This window comes from Falco rusticolus, unplaced genomic scaffold, assembly GCF_015220075.1.
Source record: "Falco rusticolus isolate bFalRus1 unplaced genomic scaffold, bFalRus1.pri scaffold_54_arrow_ctg1, whole genome shotgun sequence".
Lineage (NCBI taxonomy): Eukaryota > Metazoa > Chordata > Aves > Falconiformes > Falconidae > Falco > Falco rusticolus.
This window is the reverse complement of record NW_023618233.1, coordinates 36,081-54,427: the sequence shown is the minus strand read 5'-3', so window position 1 is coordinate 54,427 and position 18,347 is coordinate 36,081. Positions and strand designations below refer to the sequence as shown.

The following is an 18,347-nucleotide window of genomic DNA, read 5'->3' as shown; positions in this document are numbered from 1 at the left end:
CTCTTCCGGAGGGGCCCGAGGCCGAGCCGAGGCGTCCCGAAGCTCTTCCGGAGGAGCCCGAGTTCGCGCCGAGGCTTCTCCGGAGATGCCCGAACCCCTTCCGAGCCTCTTCCGAAAGGTTCCGAGGCCTCTCCGGAAGTGCCCGAGGCTGTTCCGAAGCCGCCCGAACCTCTCCGGAGGTACCCGAGCGGGTCGTGCCGGTGCGGAGGCGGCGGGAGCGGGAGGCGATGAAGCACGGCCGGGGCCGGGCCCGGGGGTAGCGCGGCCGAGCGAGCGGCCATGGCGGCCAACATGTACCGCGTCGGCGGTGAGCGGGGCCCGGGGCCGAGAGGGGAGAGGGGGGCGGGCGCCTGCGAGGGGATTGGGGGGGTCGGTGAGGGGAATGGGGGGGGTCCGTGAGGGGATCGGGGGGGTTCTTGAGGGGATAAGGGGGTTCCTCAGGGGGTTGGGGGGGTCGGTGAGGGGGTTGGGGGGGTCCGTGAGGGGATCGGGGGGGTCGGGGGGGTCCGTGAGGGGATAAGGGGGTTTCTGAGGGGGTTGGGGGGGTCGGTGAGGGGATAAGGGGGTTCCTGAGGGGGTCGGTGAGGGGATAAGGGGGTCGGTGAGGGGTTAAGGGGGGGGTCTTGAGGGGATAAGGGGGCTCCTGAGGGGGTCGGGGGGCTCGGTGAGGGGGTCGGGGGGCTCGGTGAGGGGGTCGGGGGGCTCGGTGAGGGGATAAGGGGGTCGGGGGGTTCTTGAGGGGATAAGGGGGTTCCTGAGGGCGTTGGGGGGGGTCGGTGAGGGGATAAGGGGGTCTTGAGTGGATAAGGGGGTTCGTGAGGGGGTTCGATGAGGGGGTCGGGGCGGTCGGTGAGGGGATTGGGGGGGTTGGGGGGGGTCTGTGAGGAGGAGAGAGCTCTGTGAGGGGATTAAGGGGGTCTATGAGGGGGTAAGGGGGTCCGTAAGGAGGACGGAGGCCCATGAGAGGAGGGGGGCTCCCATGAGTGGCTATGGGGGGGGGGGCGTGGGGGGGTCGGGGGGCTCCCGTGAGGGGATAAGGGGGCCCCTGAGGGGATTAGGGGGGGGTGGCAGGAGGAGGGAGGCCCGTGAGGGGGTTGGGGGGCTCCGTGGGGGGATAAGGGGGTCCGTGAAGGGAAGGGGGGGGCCGTGAGGTGACTAGGGGGGTCTGTGAGGGACGGGGGCGGGGGGGGTGTGTGTGTGAGGAGGAGGGGGGGGGGGCAATGTGAGGGGAACGGGGGGTCTGAGACCTGGGGGTGGGCGACACTGCCCCCCCCCCAGTATCTGTGAGGGGGGGGGGGGCTTTGTGGGGGTAATGCCATGTCTGTGGCCCACACACGGGGGGAAGGGGGAGCCCCAGTGTCTCGGGGGGGGGGGGGTTTGAGGTCCCCCCATCTGCAAGGGGGAGGGGAGGCCTGTGTCGGTGGGGGACCCCCTGGTCTGTAATGAGGGAGAAGGGGGGTCCCGCTGCCTGCGTGGGGAAGCGGGGGGGCTGCATCCATGGGGACTGCCCGAGGGGCACGGGGGTCCCGTTGGGGGGGGGGGGGCAAGGAACACCACCCCGTGACTACCAGAAGAAGGGGGTGTCTGAGAAGCTCCCCCCAATTTTTTTTTTTTTTTTTTGGGGGGGGGGCTCCTTATTTGTTACAAAGAGGGGGCTGGGGGGGGCTCCCCTCACCACACCCCTGGGGGGGCTCCCCTCTTAGCCCCCCCCCCCCTTTTTCCCTGCAGATTACGTCTATTTTGAGAACTCCTCCAGCAACCCCTACCTCGTCCGCCGCATCGAGGAGCTCAACAAAGTCAGAAACCCCCTCCCAGGGTTGGGGATTGGGGGTGGGGTGGGGGTGTGTGTGTCCCCAAATCATTCCTAGGGGGGGTTTCCTGCCCCCTCCTCACCATTTTGTCCCTCTGTGTGCCCCGCCCCCACCCCCCCCCCACCCCTTGCTTTTCCCAGACCGCCAACGGCAACGTGGAGGCTAAGGTGGTCTGTCTCTTCCGCCGGCGGGACATTTCCAGCAGCCTCAACAGCCTGGCTGACAGCAATGCACGTGAGTGTGGGCAGCTGAGCCCCCCACGGGGGTGGGGGGGCTGGGGGCTGCGCCCCTCCCCCCCCCCCCTCCACAGGGCTGTCGTGTGTGGGGCAGATCCCAGACGGCTGCTGCTCCTGCCTCAGGGCGGTTGGTTCCCTGAGGGTGCTACTGGGGGGCTGTGAGTGATGCCCCCCAGCCTCCTCCCCGCCCCAGATTGGGCTGGACACCCCCCCCAGCTCAGGGTGGCCTGTCCCTGGAGCGATGTGGGGGGGGGTGCTGTCCCTGGGGCGATTTGGGGGGGGGGGGGGGGGGGGGCGCTGTCCCTGGGGCGATTTGGGGGGGGGGGTGTGTGTGTGTGCTGTCCCTGGAGCGATTTGGGGGGGGGGGGGGGGCGCGGTCCCTGGGGCGATTTGGGGGGGGAGGCGCTGCCCCTGGGGTGATTTTTGGGGGAGGGGGGGGGGCTGCGCAGAGCAGGGTGTTGGGAAGGAGGAAGGCACAGCCTGGGACCCCCCCCCCTCGAGCTGAGTTGGGGGGGGGGGGTGTCTTCCCCCCCCCCCAGCTGGCTTCCCATGCGTGTGAGCAGGGCTGGGCTGCTGCCAAAACCAAGGGGGGGTGGATCTTGGGAGAACAATGTGCCTCCCTGCTTGTGGGGGAGGGGGCTTTTAACACCAACCCCCCCGGAGGGGGACGGGGCTTCTAACACCCCCCCACCCCCACCCCCCCTCCCCGGCCCTTACTCAGGCGAGTTCGAGGAGGAATCCAAGCAGCCCACCATGACGGAGCAGCAGCGGCACCAGCTGAAGCACCGTGAGCTTTTCCTCTCCCGGCAATTCGAATCGCTGCCGGCCACCCACATACGGTGTGTGGGGGAGGGTCGTGGGGGGCACTCTGGGATTTGGGGGGGGGTCACCTTACCGTGACCCCCCCCACCCCGGTTCTGTGCCCCGCAGTGGGAAGTGCAGCGTGACGTTGCTCAACGAGACTGACATCCTGGGGCAGTACCTGGAGAAGGAGGTGAGCCCCCCGACCTCCCCCCCCCCCAAATTGGATGGGGCTGGTTTGGGGCACCCCCCTTGCCCAGCTGAGCCCCCCACCCACCCCGCCCCCACCCCAGGATTGCTTCTTCTACTCGCTGGTGTTCGACCCCGTCCAAAAAACCCTCTTGGCCGACCAGGGAGAGATCCGAGTCGGCTGTAAATACCAGGCAGAAATCCCAGACCGGCTTGCTGAAGGTGAGGGGGGGAGAGGGGGGTCTGCAGCGTTTTGGGGAGGGGGGGGAGGTTGTGGTATGGGGTGTGTGGGGGTTCAGCCTGCCCCCCACCCCCCCCTCCCCAGGCGAATCGGACAACCGAAACCAGCAGAAAATGGAGATGAAAGTGTGGGACCCCGACAACCCCCTGACGGATCGGCAGATCGACCAGTTCCTAGTGGTGGCACGGTGAGCTGGGGACTGGGAGGAGGGGAAGGGGGCGTTGGGGGGGGGGCCCTATTGACACCCCCCACCCCTCTGTGTGTCGTCGTCCCCCCCCCAAGAGCCGTCGGGACCTTTGCGCGCGCGCTGGACTGCAGCAGCTCCATCCGGCAGCCCAGCCTTCACATGAGCGCCGCCGCCGCTTCCCGGGACATCACACTGGTGAGGAACTGGGAGTGATGGGGGAAGGGGACCCCAACTCCCCCCAGTGATATTGGGGGGCTCCTTCTGATTTCCCTGCCCCCCGCCCTCAATCTCCGTGCAGTTTCACGCCATGGACACGCTGCAGCGCAATGGTTACGACCTGGCCAAGGCCATGTCGACGCTGGTGCCGCAGGGGGGACCGGTGCTGTGCCGCGACGAGATGGAGGAGTGGTCGGCCTCCGAGGCCATGCTCTTCGAGGAGGCGCTGGAAAAATACGGGAAGGATTTCAACGATATCCGGCAGGATTTTGTGAGTTGGGGGGCAGGGGGGGTGTGGGGTCACGGGCTGAAGGAGCACCTCCCCCCCCCCCCCATCCCAAACCTCACCCCCTCCTCTCCCCGCAGCTCCCCTGGAAGTCTTTGGCCAGCATTGTGCAGTTTTACTACATGTGGAAGACCACCGACCGCTACATCCAGCAGGTGAGGGTGGGGGGCTGCCGTGGTTTGGGGGGGCTGCTGCAAGTCTCATCCCCTCCCCACCCCCACCCCCCCACGCCGTCTTACCCCCGTCTGTGCTCGCAGAAGAGGCTGAAGGCAGCGGAGGCGGACAGCAAGCTGAAGCAAGTCTACATCCCCACTTAGTGAGTTGGGGAGGGGGGACTCCTGGGGGGGCACTGGACCCCCTCCTAAGCCTGGAGGGGGGAAACAGGACCCCCCTGACCCCCCCCGACCCCCCCTTTTCTGCAGCACGAAGCCAAACCCCAACCAGATCATCTCGGTGGGCTCCAAACCTGGCATGAACGGGGCCGGCTTCCAGAAGGGGCTGACCTGCGAGAGCTGCCACAGTCAGTGGGGTGGGGGGTGGGGGTCCGGGGGGGCGGCAGGGCGGCTATAGGGGCTGGGGGGGGCGGCTATAGGGGCTGGGGGGGGCGGCAGGGCGGCTATAGGGGCTGGGGGGGGCGGCAGGGCGGCTATAGGGGCTGGGGGGCGGCAGGGCGGCTATAGGGGCTGGGGGGGGCGGCTATAGGGGCTGGGGGGGGCGGCTATAGGGGCTGGGGGGGCGGCTATAGGGGCTGGGGGGGGTGGCTGGGCGGCTATAGGGGCTGGGGGGGGCGGCAGGGCGGCTATAGGGGCTGGGGGGGGCGGCAGGGCGGCTATAGGGGCTGGGGGGCGGCTATAGGGGCTGGGGGGCGGCTATAGGGGCTGGGGGGCGGCTATAGGGGCTGGGGGGACAGCAGGGCGGCTATAGGAGCTGGGGGGGGCAGCAGGGCGGCTATAGGGGCTGGGGGGCAGCTATAGGGGCTGGGGGGGCAGCAGGGCAGCTATAGGAGCTGGGGGGCAGCCTGGGGGGGCAGCTATTGGGTCTGGGGGGGCAGCTCTAGGTGCTATGGGGGGGGGGGAGGCGTCATGGAGGGCAGCGCAGCCGCAGGGTCTCCTCGCCCCACAGTGGGGTGGGGGTGTCTCACGCCCCGCCCTCCCCCCCCCCCCCCCTCCCCCAGCCACCCAGTCTGCCCAGTGGTATGCCTGGGGCCCCCCCAACATGCAGTGCCGTTTGTGCGCCTCCTGCTGGATATACTGGAAAAAATACGGGGGGCTGAAGACCCCTACCCAGCTGGAAGGAGCAGCCCGCAGCGCTTCGGTGAGCCAGGGGGGCGAGCTGGGGGTTGGCTAATTACCCCCCTACCCCCGCTAATTACCCCTCCACTAATAACCCCCCCCCCCCCGGGGTGTTTTCCTGGCAGGAACCGCATTCTCGGGGTCACCTCTCGCGCCCCGAAGCGCAAAGCTTGTCCCCTTACACCACCAGCGCCAGCCGGGCCAAGCTGCTGGCCAAGAACCGCCAGACCTTCCTGCTGCAGACCACCCGCCTGACGCGCCTGGCCCGCCGCCTCTGCCGCGACGTCCTGCAGCCCCGCCGCGCCGCCCGCCGCCCCTACGCCCCCATCAACGCCAACGCCATCAAGGCTGAGTGTAAGGACTTCAGGGGAGGGGGCTACGAGCCCGCCCCGGGGCCGGGCTGGGGAGGGGAGGGGGCTCGGCTCTTTTTTTTTTTTCCCTGTTAATTTGAGGGGGGGGGGGTCTCCCACTGCCGCAGGTTCTATCCGTTTGCCCAAGGCGGCCAAGGCGCCCCTCAAGATTCACCCGCTGGCCCGGCTGCCGCTGGCGGCCATCGTTAAGGAGCTGGGTGAGGGGCTTCGGGGGGTGGGGGGGCTTGGGGGAAGTGCTGAGGGTGTGGGGCTTGGGGAGGGGGCGGCGGGGCTTGGGGAAGGGGTGGCTGGGGCTGTTTGGAGGGGTTGGGGGTGTCTCTCTGGGGGGGTTTGGGGTGGGGGGGGCAGCTGGGGGGTGTGTTTGTGGGAGCTGGGGGGTGGGGCTTGGGGAGGGGGCGTTTGGGGGGGCTGGGGGTGGTTGGGGGAGCTGGGGGGGGGTCACAGGTGGGTGGGGCTTGGGGAGGGTCCCTGGGGGTGTTTGGGGGGGCTGGGGGACATGGGGGTCCCCAGGGGTGTAGAGCTGGGGGAGGGGGGGGGGGGCAGCTGGGGGTTGTCTGGGGTGGGGAGGGGGGGGGAGGGGGGGGGGGGGGCGTTTGGGGGTAGGGTCCTGGGGGTGTTTGGGGGGGTCCCGGGGGGGGGGGGGGGGGCGGGGCAGGCAGCTGGGGGTGTCTTTGGGGGGCTGGGGGGGGTAACTGGTGGGTGGAGCTTGGGGAGGGTACCTGGGGGTGTTTGGGGGGGCTGGGGGACACTGGGGGGGGGACACATGACACAGCCCCTGACACCCCCCCCCTCCCCCCCAGCGGCCCAGGCCCCCCTGAAGCCGAAGACGCCGCGGGGCACCAAGACGCCCATCAACCGGAACCAGCTGAGCCAGAGCCGGGGGTTGGCGGGGCTGGTGGGCAAGAGGGGCTACGAGGGGGCCGGCGAGGGCCACCGCCCCCCCCGGGTACGGGTACGGGGCAACGGGGGGCTACCGCGGGGCGCTGGGGGGCTACCAGGGGGCCACCGCCCCTCCCGGGTACGAGTATGGGGCGCTGGGGGGCTACGAGGGGGCAGCAGGGGCTACCACCCCCCCCGGGTCCGGCTACGAGGGGGTGGGGGGCTCTGAGGGGGGGGCTTTGGGGCTAGGAGGGGGCAGCAGGGGCCACCCCCACCCCCCGAGTGGGGTGGGGGGCTACGAGGGGGCGGTGATGGCCACCAGCCCCTGGTATGGAGCATGGGGAGGGCGGGGTTTGCGTGGGAGTGGCAGGGAGCAGGGCCTATGGGAGCGGGGCTGGGGGTGGAGCCTGGTGGAGAAAAAGCCTGGGGGCGGGGACTGGAGCGATTGACAAGCTGAGGGCTGCGGGGGGTGGGCTCTACGGTGATTGGCAGCTCCCGGGGGTGGGCAGGCGGGCTGTGATTGGCGGAAGGGCGCGGGGGCGGCCTGTGATTGGTGGAGGGGCGGGGCCTGATGCTGCCGCGCAGGTGGGGGGCTCGGGCCTCCCCTTCTCGGCCAACGGGCGCCCCCTGGCGGCGGGGCTGCGCACCGGCCCCCCTCCCGCCAGCAAACGGCAGAAACTCAATCCCGCCGACGCCCCCAACCCCGTCGTCTTCGTGGCCACCAAGGACACCAGGTCTGGGGGGGTTGGGGGGGGGGTGTGTGTGCTGGGGGGTCGGGGCTGGGGATCTGTGATGCCTTGGGGGGGAAATGGGAGTTTAGGGGGAATCTGTGAGGCCGTGGGGGGGAGGGGGAATTGTGTGATTATGGGGCGTCTGTGGGGTGCTGAGAGGGATCTGTGGGGCCATGGGGGGGTTGTGGGCTGCTATGGCGGGGCAATGGGGTTTGGGGGGGGATCTGAGCTGCTATGGGGGGACACTGGAGTTTTGGGGGGGGGGGGATCTGTGAGGCTATGGCAGGGATAGCAGGGGATATGGGGCGGGGGGGAGGATCTGTGAGATTATGGGGTGCTGAGAGGGATCTGTGGGGCCACGGAGGGGTGGATACGTGGTTTTGGGGGGATGTGGGGTGGGGAATCTGTGAGATTATGGGCATGGGTTTGGGGGGGGGGGAATCTGAGGGGGGCCATGGGGAAAACAGGGGGATCTGGGGGGCCAAGAGAGGGACTGGGGGGGGGGGGGGCGGCTGTATGTGGGGGCAGAGGGGGGGTCCTGACAGGGGGACTGCCGCCCCCAGGGCCCTGCGGAAGGCGCTGACGCACCTGGAGCTCCGCCGCGCCGCCCGCCGCCCCAACCTGCCCCTCAAGGTGAAACCGGGGCTGCCCCTGCGGCCCGGGGGGGCCCTGGTGCCCCCTGCCCCCCCGCACCCCGCCAGCACTTCAGAGCCCATCGTCCTCGAGGACTGACACCCCACCCTCCCCCCAACCCCCGGCCCGGGCCCCTTTTGTATTTTTTTTATTTCCATAGAAACCGCGGGGGGGGGGGCGGGGCTGGGCCCGAGCCCCCCCCGCTGCCCCCTCCCGCCACCCCCCACCCCCGCGGGCCCCTTTTGTACGTGGAGCAACGCCCCCGGTTTTGTATCTCGGGCTGTCCCGGTTCTGTAGCGACAGGAAATAAAACCGATGATTTTTCTTCAACCGGGAACCGGCGCCGGGAAAGCGGGGAGGGGGCGGCACGGTAAAAGACTTCCGGGGAACGGGTCACTTCCGGCGGAAGTTCGCTGGGGGACCTACTAGGCGGACGGCTTACGGCGATTGTTCCGGGGGGGGCTTTAAAATGGGCGGACCGCTTCCGGTGGGTGTTCCAGGGGGGCTTAAATAGAACGTACCGCTTCCGGCGGGTGTTCCCCAGGGGGCTTAAAAAGAGCGGACCGCTTCCGGCGGAAGTTCCGCCGGGGAATTGAGGCGGGAGGAGGCAGCTGGTGGGCACCGGGTACCGGCCGCGGCCCAGCCATGGACGCGGGCACCGAGCCGGTCCCTGAGCCCGACCTCGACCCGGCAGCGGATCCCGACGTGGAGCCGTTACCGCGCGGTGGGTTCCGCTGCCGCCTGTGCCAGGTCTCTGCGGCCAACCGTGAGTGCGGGGGGCTCCGGTGGCGGGGCTGGGGGCTCCGGTGGCAGGGGTGGGGGTCCTGGGGCGATGTGGGCTCCGGTGGCGGGGCTGGGGGCTCCGGTGGCAGGGGTGGGGGTCCTGGGGCGATGGGGGCTCCGGTGGCGGGGGTGGGGGTCCTGGGGCGATGGGGGCTCCGGTGGCAGGGGTGGGGGTCCTGGGGCGATGGGGGCTCCGGTGGCGGGGGTGGGGGTCTTGGGGCCGTGGGGGCTCCGGTGGCAGGGGTGGGGGTCCTGGGGCGATGGGGTCCCGGTGGCGGGACTGGGGGCTCCGGTGGGGGCAGGGGTGGGGGTCCTGGGGCCGTGGGGGCCCCGGTGGCAGGGGTGGGGGTCCTGGGGCGATGGGGTCCCGGTGGCGGGACTGGGGGCTCCGGTGGGGGCAGGGGTGGGGGTCCTGGGGCGATGGGGGCTCCGGTGGCTGGGATGGGGGCTCCGATGGGGGCTCCGGTGGCAGGGGTGGGGGTCCTGGGGCGATGGGGGCTCCGGTGGCTGGGATGGGGGCTCCGATGGGGGCTCCGGTGGCTGGGATGGGGGCTCCGATGGGGGCTCCGGTGGCAGGGGCGGGGGTCCTGGGGCGATGGGGGCTCCGGTGGCGGGGCTGGGAGCTCCGATGGGGATTCTGGTGGCAGGGGGTGGGGTTCCTGGGGCGATGGGGTCCCGGTGGCGGGGCTGGGGGCTCCGGTGGCAGGGGGTGGGGGTCCTGGGGCGATGGGGTCCCGGTAGCGGGGCTGGGGGCTCCGGTGGCAGGGGTGGGGGTTCTGTGGCAGGGCTGGGGGCTCCGGAGGGGGCGATGGGGGCTCCGGTGGCAGGGGCGGGGGTCCTGGGGAGATGGGGTCCCAGTGGCGGGGCTGGGGGTTCCAGGGGGAAGGAGGTTTCGGGGGGCTGGGGGCCCCGGTGGTGAGGATGGGGGTCCCGGGATGATGGGGGCTCTGGGGGGGGGGGGATGGAGGGCCCCGGTGGTGGGGCTGGGGGCCCTGATGGTAATGGGGGCTCTGGGGGCGTGGGGGTCCCAGTGATGGGGTTGGGGGGATCTGGTGGGGTTCCCCGGTGGTGGGGCAGGGGGCTCCGGGGGGGGGACGGGGACGCCGGTGGCAGGGCTGGGGACGCTGGTGGTGGGGTTGGTGGCCCTTGGTGGGGGGCTAGTGGCCCTGGTGGCAGGGACAGGGGCTCCGGTGGGGCTGGGGGGGGGGGGCACCGGTTGACACCCCCCCAACCCCCTCCCAGGGCCGAGCCTGGCAGACCACCTGCGGGGGAAGAAGCACCGGCGGCTGCGGGAGCTGCGGGCCGAGCGCCGGGCCCAGGAGCAGCGGAGCCTCTTCGTCAGCGGCTTCGCCCGCGGGACCTCGGGCCCGGAGCTCGCCCGCTACTTCGGCGCCTTCGGGGACGTGGCCACCGTCGTGATGGACAAAGAAAAGGTGGAAAACACCGGGGGAGGGGGGTGGGGCGGTGACGCTAACCGGGGGGGGGAGCTCACGGTGCGCCCCGGTCCCCCTTGGCAGGGCGCTTACGCCATCGTGGAGCTGCAGGACGCCGCGGGCCGGGAGCGGGCGCTGGCCGAGCCCCAGCACAGCTTGGCCGGGCACCGGCTCCGCGTCCGGCCCCGGGAGCAGAAGGGTTTCGCCTACGGACCCCCGGGGCGCAGCCCCCAGCGGGAGCCCCCCGGCGCGGGGCAGCTGGAGCAGGCGCTGTGCCAGGCCTCTGATGTGAGGAGGGGGACCCATCCGGGGGTCCCACAGGGTTCTGGGGCGGGGGGGGGGGGGGGGGGGGGGGTCCTGGGGTGGTTTGGTGCTGGGCCAGGGCTGGGATGTGAGGAGGGGGACCCATCTGGGGGTCTCCCAGGGTTTGCGGGGGGTGGGGGGACGGGTCCTGGGGTGGTTTGGTGCTGGGCCAGGCCTGGGATGTGTGGAGGGAGATGGGGGGGGACACCCATCCGGGGGTCCCCCAGGGCTTTGGGGGGGGTCCTGAGGTGGTTTGGTGCTGGGCCAAGTCTGGGATATGAGGAGGGGACCCATCCGGGGGTCCCCAGGGTGCTGGGGCGGGGGGGGGGTGGGTCCTGGGGTCGTTTGGGAGGGTCCTAAGGCTTTTTGGAGGGATCCGAGTGGGTCCCAGGACAGGGGGGACACTGGGGGGGTCCGGGGGGGTCAGGCTGTCCCAGGGGTGGGGGGATCCCCTCCCCCCGAGTGGGTCCCAGGACAGGGGGGACGCTGGGGGGGTCAGGCTGTCCCAGGGGTGGGGGATCCCCTCCCCCCCTGCGCCGCGGTGACGCTGTTCCCGCAGGTGGACGCGCAGCTGGCGCAGCTGGTGGCGATGCTGGAGCTGAGCGAGGACGAGCAGCGCCTGCGGCACCTCCTGGTGACCCTCTTCCAGGAAGTGTTCACAGAGTTCTTTCCCGGTGAGGCTCCGCTTCCTTCTTCCTGCTCTGCTTCCTTCTTCCTGCTCCTCTTTCCTTCCTTCCTTTTTTCTTCTCTTCTTTCCTTCTCCTTTTCTTTTTTCTTTCTCTTCCTCTTTCTGTTTTTTCCTTTTCTTTCCTTCCTTAGTTTTCCTTTTCCTTCCTTCGCCCCTTTCTCCTCCTCCCCTTCCTTCCTTCTTCTTTTCTCTTCGTTTTTTTCCTTATTTTCTCCTATTTCTTCTTTCTCCCCTTTCTTCCTCCTCTTTCTCGTTTTTTCCTTCCTCCTTTTCTGTCCTTCTCTTCCTTTTCTTTTTTCTCCGCTTCTTTCTCTCGTTTTCCTTCTCTCCTCTTTCTCTTCCTTCCTTCCTTTTTCCTTTTATTTTCTTTTCTCCTTCCTTTTTCCTTTTTATTTTCTTTTCTCCTTCCTTTTTCCTTTTTATTTTCTTTTCTCCTTCCTTTTTCCTTTTTATTTTCTTTTCTCCTTCCTTTTTCCTTTCATTTTTTTTCCTCTCTCCTTTTTCCTTTCATTTTTTTTCCTCTCTCCTTTTTCCTTTCATTTTTTTTCCTCTCTCCTTTTTCCTTTCATTTTTTTTCCTCTCTCCCTTCCCTCTCCTTTTTTTCTCCCTTCCCTCTCCTTTTTTTCTCCCTTCCCTCTCCTTTTTTTCTCCCTTCCCTCTCCTTTTTTTCTCCCTTCCCTCTCCTTTTTTTCTCCCTTCCCTCTCCTTTTTTTCTCCCTTCTCTCTCACCCAACCCCTCCCTTCCCCCCCTCCCCAGGTTGCTCCATCGTTCCCTTCGGCTCCTCCGTCAACGGCTTCGCCACCCGCGGCTGTGACCTGGACCTGCTGCTGGACCTGGAACCCACCAAATCCCTCCAGGCGGCCACACCAGATGCTCCCACCGGCTCCAGCACCAACACTGGCACCAGCTCCAGCACCAGCTCTGGCTCCTGTACTGGCTCCGGCACCGGCTCCAGCTCCGGCACCGGCACCGACACTGGCTCCAGCACTGGCACAGACACCACCTTCTGTACCGGCACCGACACTGGCTCCAGCACCGGCACCGACACCAGCTCTGGCACCAGCTCCGGCGCCGACGATTCCATCCTGAGCGACGTGGACCTGGCGGCGACGCCGCTGCCGGAGGTGCTGGAGCTGGTGGCCGCCGTCCTGCGCCGCTGCGTGCCGGGCGTGCGCCGCGTCCGTGCCGTCCCCACCGCCCGGCGCCCCGTCGTTAAATTCTGCCACAAGCAATCGGGCTTGGCGGGCGACATCTCCATCGATAACAGGTCTGGGGGCTTGGGGGGGGGGGGCGGGTCCTACCCCAACGTGTGGCCCTGACGCCCCCCTCCCCGCAGGCTGGCGCTGCTCAACACGCGGTTCCTGCTCCTCTGCGCCCAGGCGGACGCGCGTGTGCGGCCGCTGGTCTACGCCGTGCGGCTCTGGGCCAAGCAGCAGGGGCTGGCAGGTGAGGGGGAGGGGCAGGGGGGCTCAGAGACACACACACACCCCCCCCCCCCGAGCTTTGGGGGGGGGGTCACAGCGCAGTTCTGACCCTGGTTTCCCCCCCAGGAAACCGCGCCGGGGGAGGACCCCTCCTCAACAACTACGCCCTGACGCTGTTGGTGCTGTTCTTCCTGCAGACGCGCAGCCCCCCCGTGCTGCCCACCGTCGCCCAGCTGCGGGATCTGGCAGGTGGGGACCTCCCGGGACCGCCCCCTCCCATCCCCCTGTCTGTCCCCCCCTTATCCCCATCCCTCCAGTCCCCCCCCATCCCCCCTTTCGCCCCCCCATCCCTCCTGTTCCTCCCCCTCCTCCCCCCCATGCCCCCTGTTTGTGTCCCCATCTGCCCCCCATCCCCCCCTGAACCCCCCTCTTGTCCCCTCCCTTGTCCCCCCCATCCCCCCCGTTCCTCCCTTTCGTCCCCTCACATCCCCCTGTCTCACCCCCCATCTGTTCCCCCCGACCCCCTTGACACCCCCCCTTGTCCCCCTCTTTGTCCCCTCCCCCGTCCCCCCTTTCCCCCCATCTCTCCTGTCCCCGCCTTGTTCCTCCCCTTTGTCCCCTTATGTCCCCTGTGTGTCCCCCCATGTCCTCCCATCCCCCCCCAGTCCCTCCCTGTCCCCCCTCATCCCTCCCGTCCCCCCCTCGTTCCTCCCTCTCATCCCCCCCATCCCCCTGTCCCACCCCCATCCCCCTCTTATCCCCCCTTCATCCCCCCCTTCATCCCCTCCCATCACCCCCATCCTCTCCTCCATCCCCCCTTCGTCCCCCCCTCGTCCCCCCAGACCCCCCCTTGTGTGACCCCCCCCTTGTCGTCCTCCTTCGTCCCCTCCCATCGCTCCCATCCCCCCCTCCCCTCCCCCCTCCCCCTCACAGCCCCCCTCCCCCCCACAGGGGACCAGGACCGCACCGTCGTGGCCGGCTGGGACTGCACCTTCCCGCAGGATGCGGCATCGCTGGCGCCCAGCACCAACACCGAGACCCCCTGTGAGTGCCCCGTGGGGGGGGGGGGATTGGTTGGGGGGGGGGGAGTCCCAGCCCCCCTCGGGGGGGCAATCCCACCCCCTCACCCTTCCCCTCACCCCTCCCCCTCCCGCAGGTTCGCTGCTGGCTGAATTTTTCCACTTTTTCGGCGATTTTGACTTCCCGGCGCGGCTGATCTCGCTGCGGGAGGGTCGAGCGCTGCCTCTGCCGCCCACCCCCCACCCCCCCCCAGACCCCCCAGGGGCTGAAACTGGGACCCCTCAACCTGCAGGACCCCTTCGAGCTCAGCCACAACGTGGCCGCCAACGTCACCCCCAAAACTGCGACGCGCTTGGGGCGCTGCTGTCGCGACGCCGCCAAATATTGCCGCAGCCTCCAGTATCGCCAGAAATCCACCAAGGGGCGACCCTGGGGGCTGGTGCGGCTCTTCCAGCCGGGAGCGGTGGGACCAGGATCTGGGAATCCACCCGTTTTCTCGATTCCCATCCCGGTAGATTCCCCCGGTAGATCCCCCGGGGAGGTTGGCGCCGCCGTGGCTTTGGTGCTGCGGGATGTCCTCAAGTGCAGCTGTGCCGCCGGGAAACCACCCAGGGATCCTGGTGAAGGGGAGGAGATTCCCGAGGGATCCCCGGATCCCCCAGCGGTGGGATCCAAGCGCCGTCGACCTGACGAACCCACCGGGGGGAAGATCCCACGGGTGGAGGAGGAGGCGAAGTGGAGCTGCGCCGTGTGGCACCGCGTGTGGACGGGTCGGCGCCGCGTCCGCCGCCGCCTGCAGCACCGGGTCGATCCCGTGGGATCTACCGAGACCGCGGTGGAGCTGGAGCGGGAGGTGTCGGAAGCCATCGTAATCCAGGAGGGCAGTGGGCAGCCGGCGGAGCCGCTGATCCAGTTCGACGCCAGCGCCTGCCCGGCCGGCACCCAGCGGGTGCTGCTGCGCCTCCTCCCCTCCCCCACCACCCCCTCCCCCCTTTTCCGTGAGTTTTTCCAGTTTTTACGCAGTTTCCTCCCCCACGCCGTCCGGCAGCGCCTGCGACCGGATCCCCCAGATCAAGGATTTTCTACGTTTTAAAGGATTTTATTATTATTGTTATTATTTGGGGCAGTAAAAAGGGTTTTGGGGGTTGGAGATGCTGTTTGTGGGGGAGGGGCGGGGAATGGTCTGGATTTTTGGGCTGAAAAGGGAAAGAAAAGGAGCACGACGGGAAACGGGGAGGGGGAAATGCACCGGAATGGGTTAAAACGCACCAGAATAGGTTAAAAAAAAAACACTGGACTCGCCCAAAATGCACTGAATTGGGCCGAAATGCACTGAAATGACCCAAATTACACCAGAATGGGACAAAACACACCAGAATAGGTTAAAATACACTGGAATTGGCCAAAATACACCCGAATTGCCCAAAAGGCCCCAGAATGAGCCAAAATACACAGTAATCACCTAAAATGTCCTGAAATGACCCCAATACACACTGCGATCACCTAAAATGCCAGAAAATGGCCCAAATTACAACAGAATTGGCCAAAAAGCACCAGGAGAGGTTAAAATAGACTGGAATTGCCCAAAATGCCCCAGAATGGGCCAAAATGCATAAGAATAGGTTAAAATACACTGGAATTGCTGAGAATGCCCCAAAATGGGCCAAAATACACCCCAGTAGGTTAAAATGTACTGGAATTGCCCAAAATGGGCCAAAATGCAGCAGAATTGGCCAAAATACGCCAGAATGGGTTAAAATGCACCAGAATAGCAGAGACAACACCAGAATGGGCCAAAATACACTAGAATGGGTTAAAATGGACCAGAAGAAGCCAAAATGCCCCAGAACAGCCCCAAAATACACCAGAAGAGTCCAAATGCAGTGGAAGGGCCCAAAATGCACCAGAATTGGCCAAACTGCACCAGAATGGGTTAAAATTCACCCGAATAGGCCGAAATAGACCAGAAAGGGCCAAAATCCACTGGAATAGCTTAAAGTGCACCAAAATGGGTAGAGAGGCACCGGAAGAGCCCAAAGTGCCCCGGAATGGCTCAAAATACGCAGAATAGCTTAAAATACACCAGAATGGGCCAAACTACGGGAGAATGGGCCAAAACGCACCAGAAAAGGTTAAAATGGACCCGAATGGGCAGGAATACACCAGGAGAATCTAAATAAACGCCTCAGAGTCACCCAAAACGGGTCAAACCACCCTGACATTGGTTAAAATGAGCCAGAACAAAACCCGGGGAGGGTCCCAGTGGGAGGGGCAATGCGGGGGCGGGGCGCTCGCTGCCCAATCACAGCGCGGACTATGCAAATAGCCGGCAAGAGGGCGGGGCAGGTCGGGCCAATCAGGGTGCGGCGGGGCGCGGAGCTCAGGGCGGGCTCCATACAGGAGTGGAAAATGAGAGGCGTGGCCATGCAAATCAGATTGGCAGCGGGCCAATCCGCGGGGCGCGGATCTCAGGGCGGGCACGACGGAGGGCAGAGGGTTGGTTGTGGGCGGGGCTATGCAGATCCGGCACCCAGCACCCGCGCGGGGCCCGCCGGGAGCGCCGCGGGCGGCGGGGCCGGGGGCGCAGCGGAGCGCGGGGGGCGCGGGTCCCCCCGGCAGCGCGCGGGGAGCGTCGGGGGCGCGTGGCGGGCCCGGTGGGGCGTCGTGTGCGGGGTGTCCGTGTTGTGGTGGGCAGCGGGGGTGCGGGTGGCGCGTGGCGCGCGGTGGGCGTGGCATCGCTTCTCGGCCTTTTGGCTAAGATCAAGTGTAGTATCTGTTCTTATCAGTTTAATATCTGATACGTCCTCGAGCGAGGACTTATATTAAACGGATTTTTGGGCGCGGGAGTTGGGTGCGGAGCTCGCTCCCCCCGCTCCGCGCATCGCCCCGGCCCTGCAGTGCCGCCGGGCGCGGTGCCGCCCCTCGGGGCGCTACTTGCTGGTTCACGAACAGACCGACCGAGCGCGCTGCCTCTGCCGCCCGCCGCGCGCGCAGCGCCCCCTCCGGGTTTGCGGTTCCGCAGCCGCGCTGCGCGCCGCTCGTTTGCATGGCCACGCCCCGTAGCCGTGTCCGCGGGCCGCTGACGGCTTCGCATTTGCATGGCCGCGCCTCCCGCTCGGCCCGCACCGCTGAGCGCCCCTCATTTGCATGGCCGCGCCTCCTGGCCGTGGTCACGCACTGCTCCCGGCCGCGTTTCGTTCGGGCCACGCCCCCTCCTGGGCCGCCCCAATGAGCGCCGCGGACGCTCGTGGCCACGCCCCGGGGCGTGGCGCTGAAGCATCGCCCCGCGCGCATATTGCAGGGTTCGGGCTCCGAGTACTGGGCTTACTGGTGGGGTTCCGGCTCCCGGTACGGGGCTTACAGGGAGGGGGTCCGGCACGCAGTGCTGGGCTTATTGGAAGGGATCCGGCACCCAGTGCTGGGCTTAATGGGAGGGATCTGGCACCCACTGCTGGGCTTACTGGGAGTGGATCCGGCACCCAGTGCTGGGCTTACTGGGAGTGGATCCGGCAGTCATTACTGGTCTTACTGGGAGGCGTCCGGCTCCCAGTACTGGGCTTACTGGGGGGAGATCCAGCTCCCAGGACTGGACCAGAAGAAGCCAAAATGCCCCAGAACAGCTCCAAAATACACCAGAAGACTCCAAATGCAGTGCAAGGGCCCAAAATGCACCAGAATTGGCCGAACGCACTGGCATGGCTTAAAATGTACCAGAATTGGCCAAAATTCACCAGCACGGGTTAAAATCCACCAGAAGGGGCCAAACGGCACCGGAATGGGTTAACATACAAAAGAACAGACCAAAATGGATCAGAATGGGCCAAAATCCACTGGAATAGGTTAAAGTGCGCCGAAATGGGTAGAGAGGCACCGGAAGAGCCCAAAGTGCCCCGGAATGGCTCAAAATGGACCAGAACAGGTTAAAATACACAAGAATGCCCCAAAATATGTAATACGCCAGAATGGGCCAAACTACGGGAGAATGGGCCAAAACGCACCAGAAAAGGTTGAAATGGACCCGAATGGGCAGGAATACACCAGGAGAATCTAAATAAACGCCCCAGAGACACCCAAAATGGGCCCAAACCCCCTGAAATAGGTTAAAATGAGCGAGAACAGAACCCGGGGAGGGTCCCAGTGGGAGGGGCAAGGCGGGGGCGGGGCGCTCGCTGCCCAATCACAGCGCGGACTATGCAAATAGCCGGCAAGAGGGCGGGGCAGGGCGGGCCAATCAGGGTGCGGCGGGCCGATCCGCGGGGCGCGGAGCTCAGGGCGGGCTCCATACAGGAGCGGAAAATGAGAGGCGTGGCCATGCAAATCAGATTGGCAGCGGGCCAATCCGCGGGGCGCGGATCTCAGGGCGGGCACGACGGAGGGCAGAGGGTTGGTTGTGGGCGGGGCTATGCAGATCCGGCACCCAGCACCCGCGCGGGGCCCGCGCGGAGCGCCGGGGGCGGCGGCGCCGGGGACGCAGCGGGGCGCGGGGGGCGCGGGCCCCCCCGGCAGCGCGCGGAAGCGTCGGGGGCGCGTGCCGGGCCCGGTGGGGCGTGGTGTGCGGGGTGTCCGTGTTGTGGTGGGCAGCGGGGGTGCGGGTGGCGCGTGGCGCGCGGTGGGCGTGGCATCGCTTCTCGGCCTTTTGGCTAAGATCAAGTGTAGTATCTGTTCTTATCAGTTAATATCTGATACGTCCTCGAGCGAGGACTTATACTAAACGGATTTTTGGGCGCGGGAGTTGGGTGCGGGGCTCGCTCCCCCCGCTCCGCGCATCGCCCCGGCCCTGCAGTGCCGCCGGGCGCGGTGCCGCCCCTCGGGGCGCTACTTG

At 67.2% G+C, this 18,347-nt stretch overlaps 2 protein-coding genes and 2 non-coding genes across 5 annotated transcripts; all 4 read left to right on the top strand.

The window, feature by feature from the left end:
* The first annotated feature begins 169 nt into the window (after nucleotides 1-169).
* MTA2 (metastasis associated 1 family member 2) lies at nucleotides 170-8,203 on the top strand. 2 transcript variants are annotated; one of them, XM_037374848.1, is made up of 18 exons: nucleotides 170-307; nucleotides 1,729-1,796; nucleotides 1,952-2,045; nucleotides 2,769-2,886; nucleotides 2,978-3,041; nucleotides 3,142-3,259; nucleotides 3,363-3,465; nucleotides 3,561-3,660; nucleotides 3,764-3,952; nucleotides 4,048-4,122; nucleotides 4,225-4,283; nucleotides 4,390-4,487; nucleotides 5,142-5,281; nucleotides 5,385-5,613; nucleotides 5,738-5,827; nucleotides 6,431-6,576; nucleotides 7,095-7,243; nucleotides 7,804-8,203. In XM_037374848.1, exons 1-18 carry the CDS (start codon nucleotides 280-282, stop codon nucleotides 7,970-7,972), a joined length of 2,037 nt encoding a protein of 678 aa, XP_037230745.1. In that variant the 5' UTR covers nucleotides 170-279; the 3' UTR covers nucleotides 7,973-8,203. The 2 variants fall into 2 exon arrangements, with proteins under 2 accessions (XP_037230745.1, XP_037230744.1); XM_037374847.1 differs by having other exon boundaries at nucleotides 6,431-6,582.
* A 103-nt stretch (nucleotides 8,204-8,306) lies between these two features.
* TUT1 (terminal uridylyl transferase 1, U6 snRNA-specific) lies at nucleotides 8,307-14,622 on the top strand. Its single transcript, XM_037374846.1, is given in 10 exon segments — nucleotides 8,307-8,639; nucleotides 9,899-10,089; nucleotides 10,174-10,377; nucleotides 10,952-11,066; nucleotides 11,838-12,348; nucleotides 12,418-12,527; nucleotides 12,632-12,754; nucleotides 13,457-13,549; nucleotides 13,662-13,756; nucleotides 13,758-14,622. Coding segments are annotated over 10 exon segments (2,424 nt in total). The 5' UTR covers nucleotides 8,307-8,518; the 3' UTR covers nucleotides 14,619-14,622.
* Nucleotides 14,623-16,259: 1,637 nt separating this feature from the next.
* Nucleotides 16,260-16,448, top strand: LOC119142124. The gene has a single exon (XR_005102159.1). It is a non-coding gene; the product is annotated as a U2 spliceosomal RNA (small nuclear RNA).
* A 1,697-nt stretch (nucleotides 16,449-18,145) lies between these two features.
* On the top strand, nucleotides 18,146-18,333 carry LOC119142126. The gene has a single exon (XR_005102161.1). It is a non-coding gene; the product is annotated as a U2 spliceosomal RNA (small nuclear RNA).
* The last annotated feature ends 14 nt before the right edge of the window (nucleotides 18,334-18,347 follow it).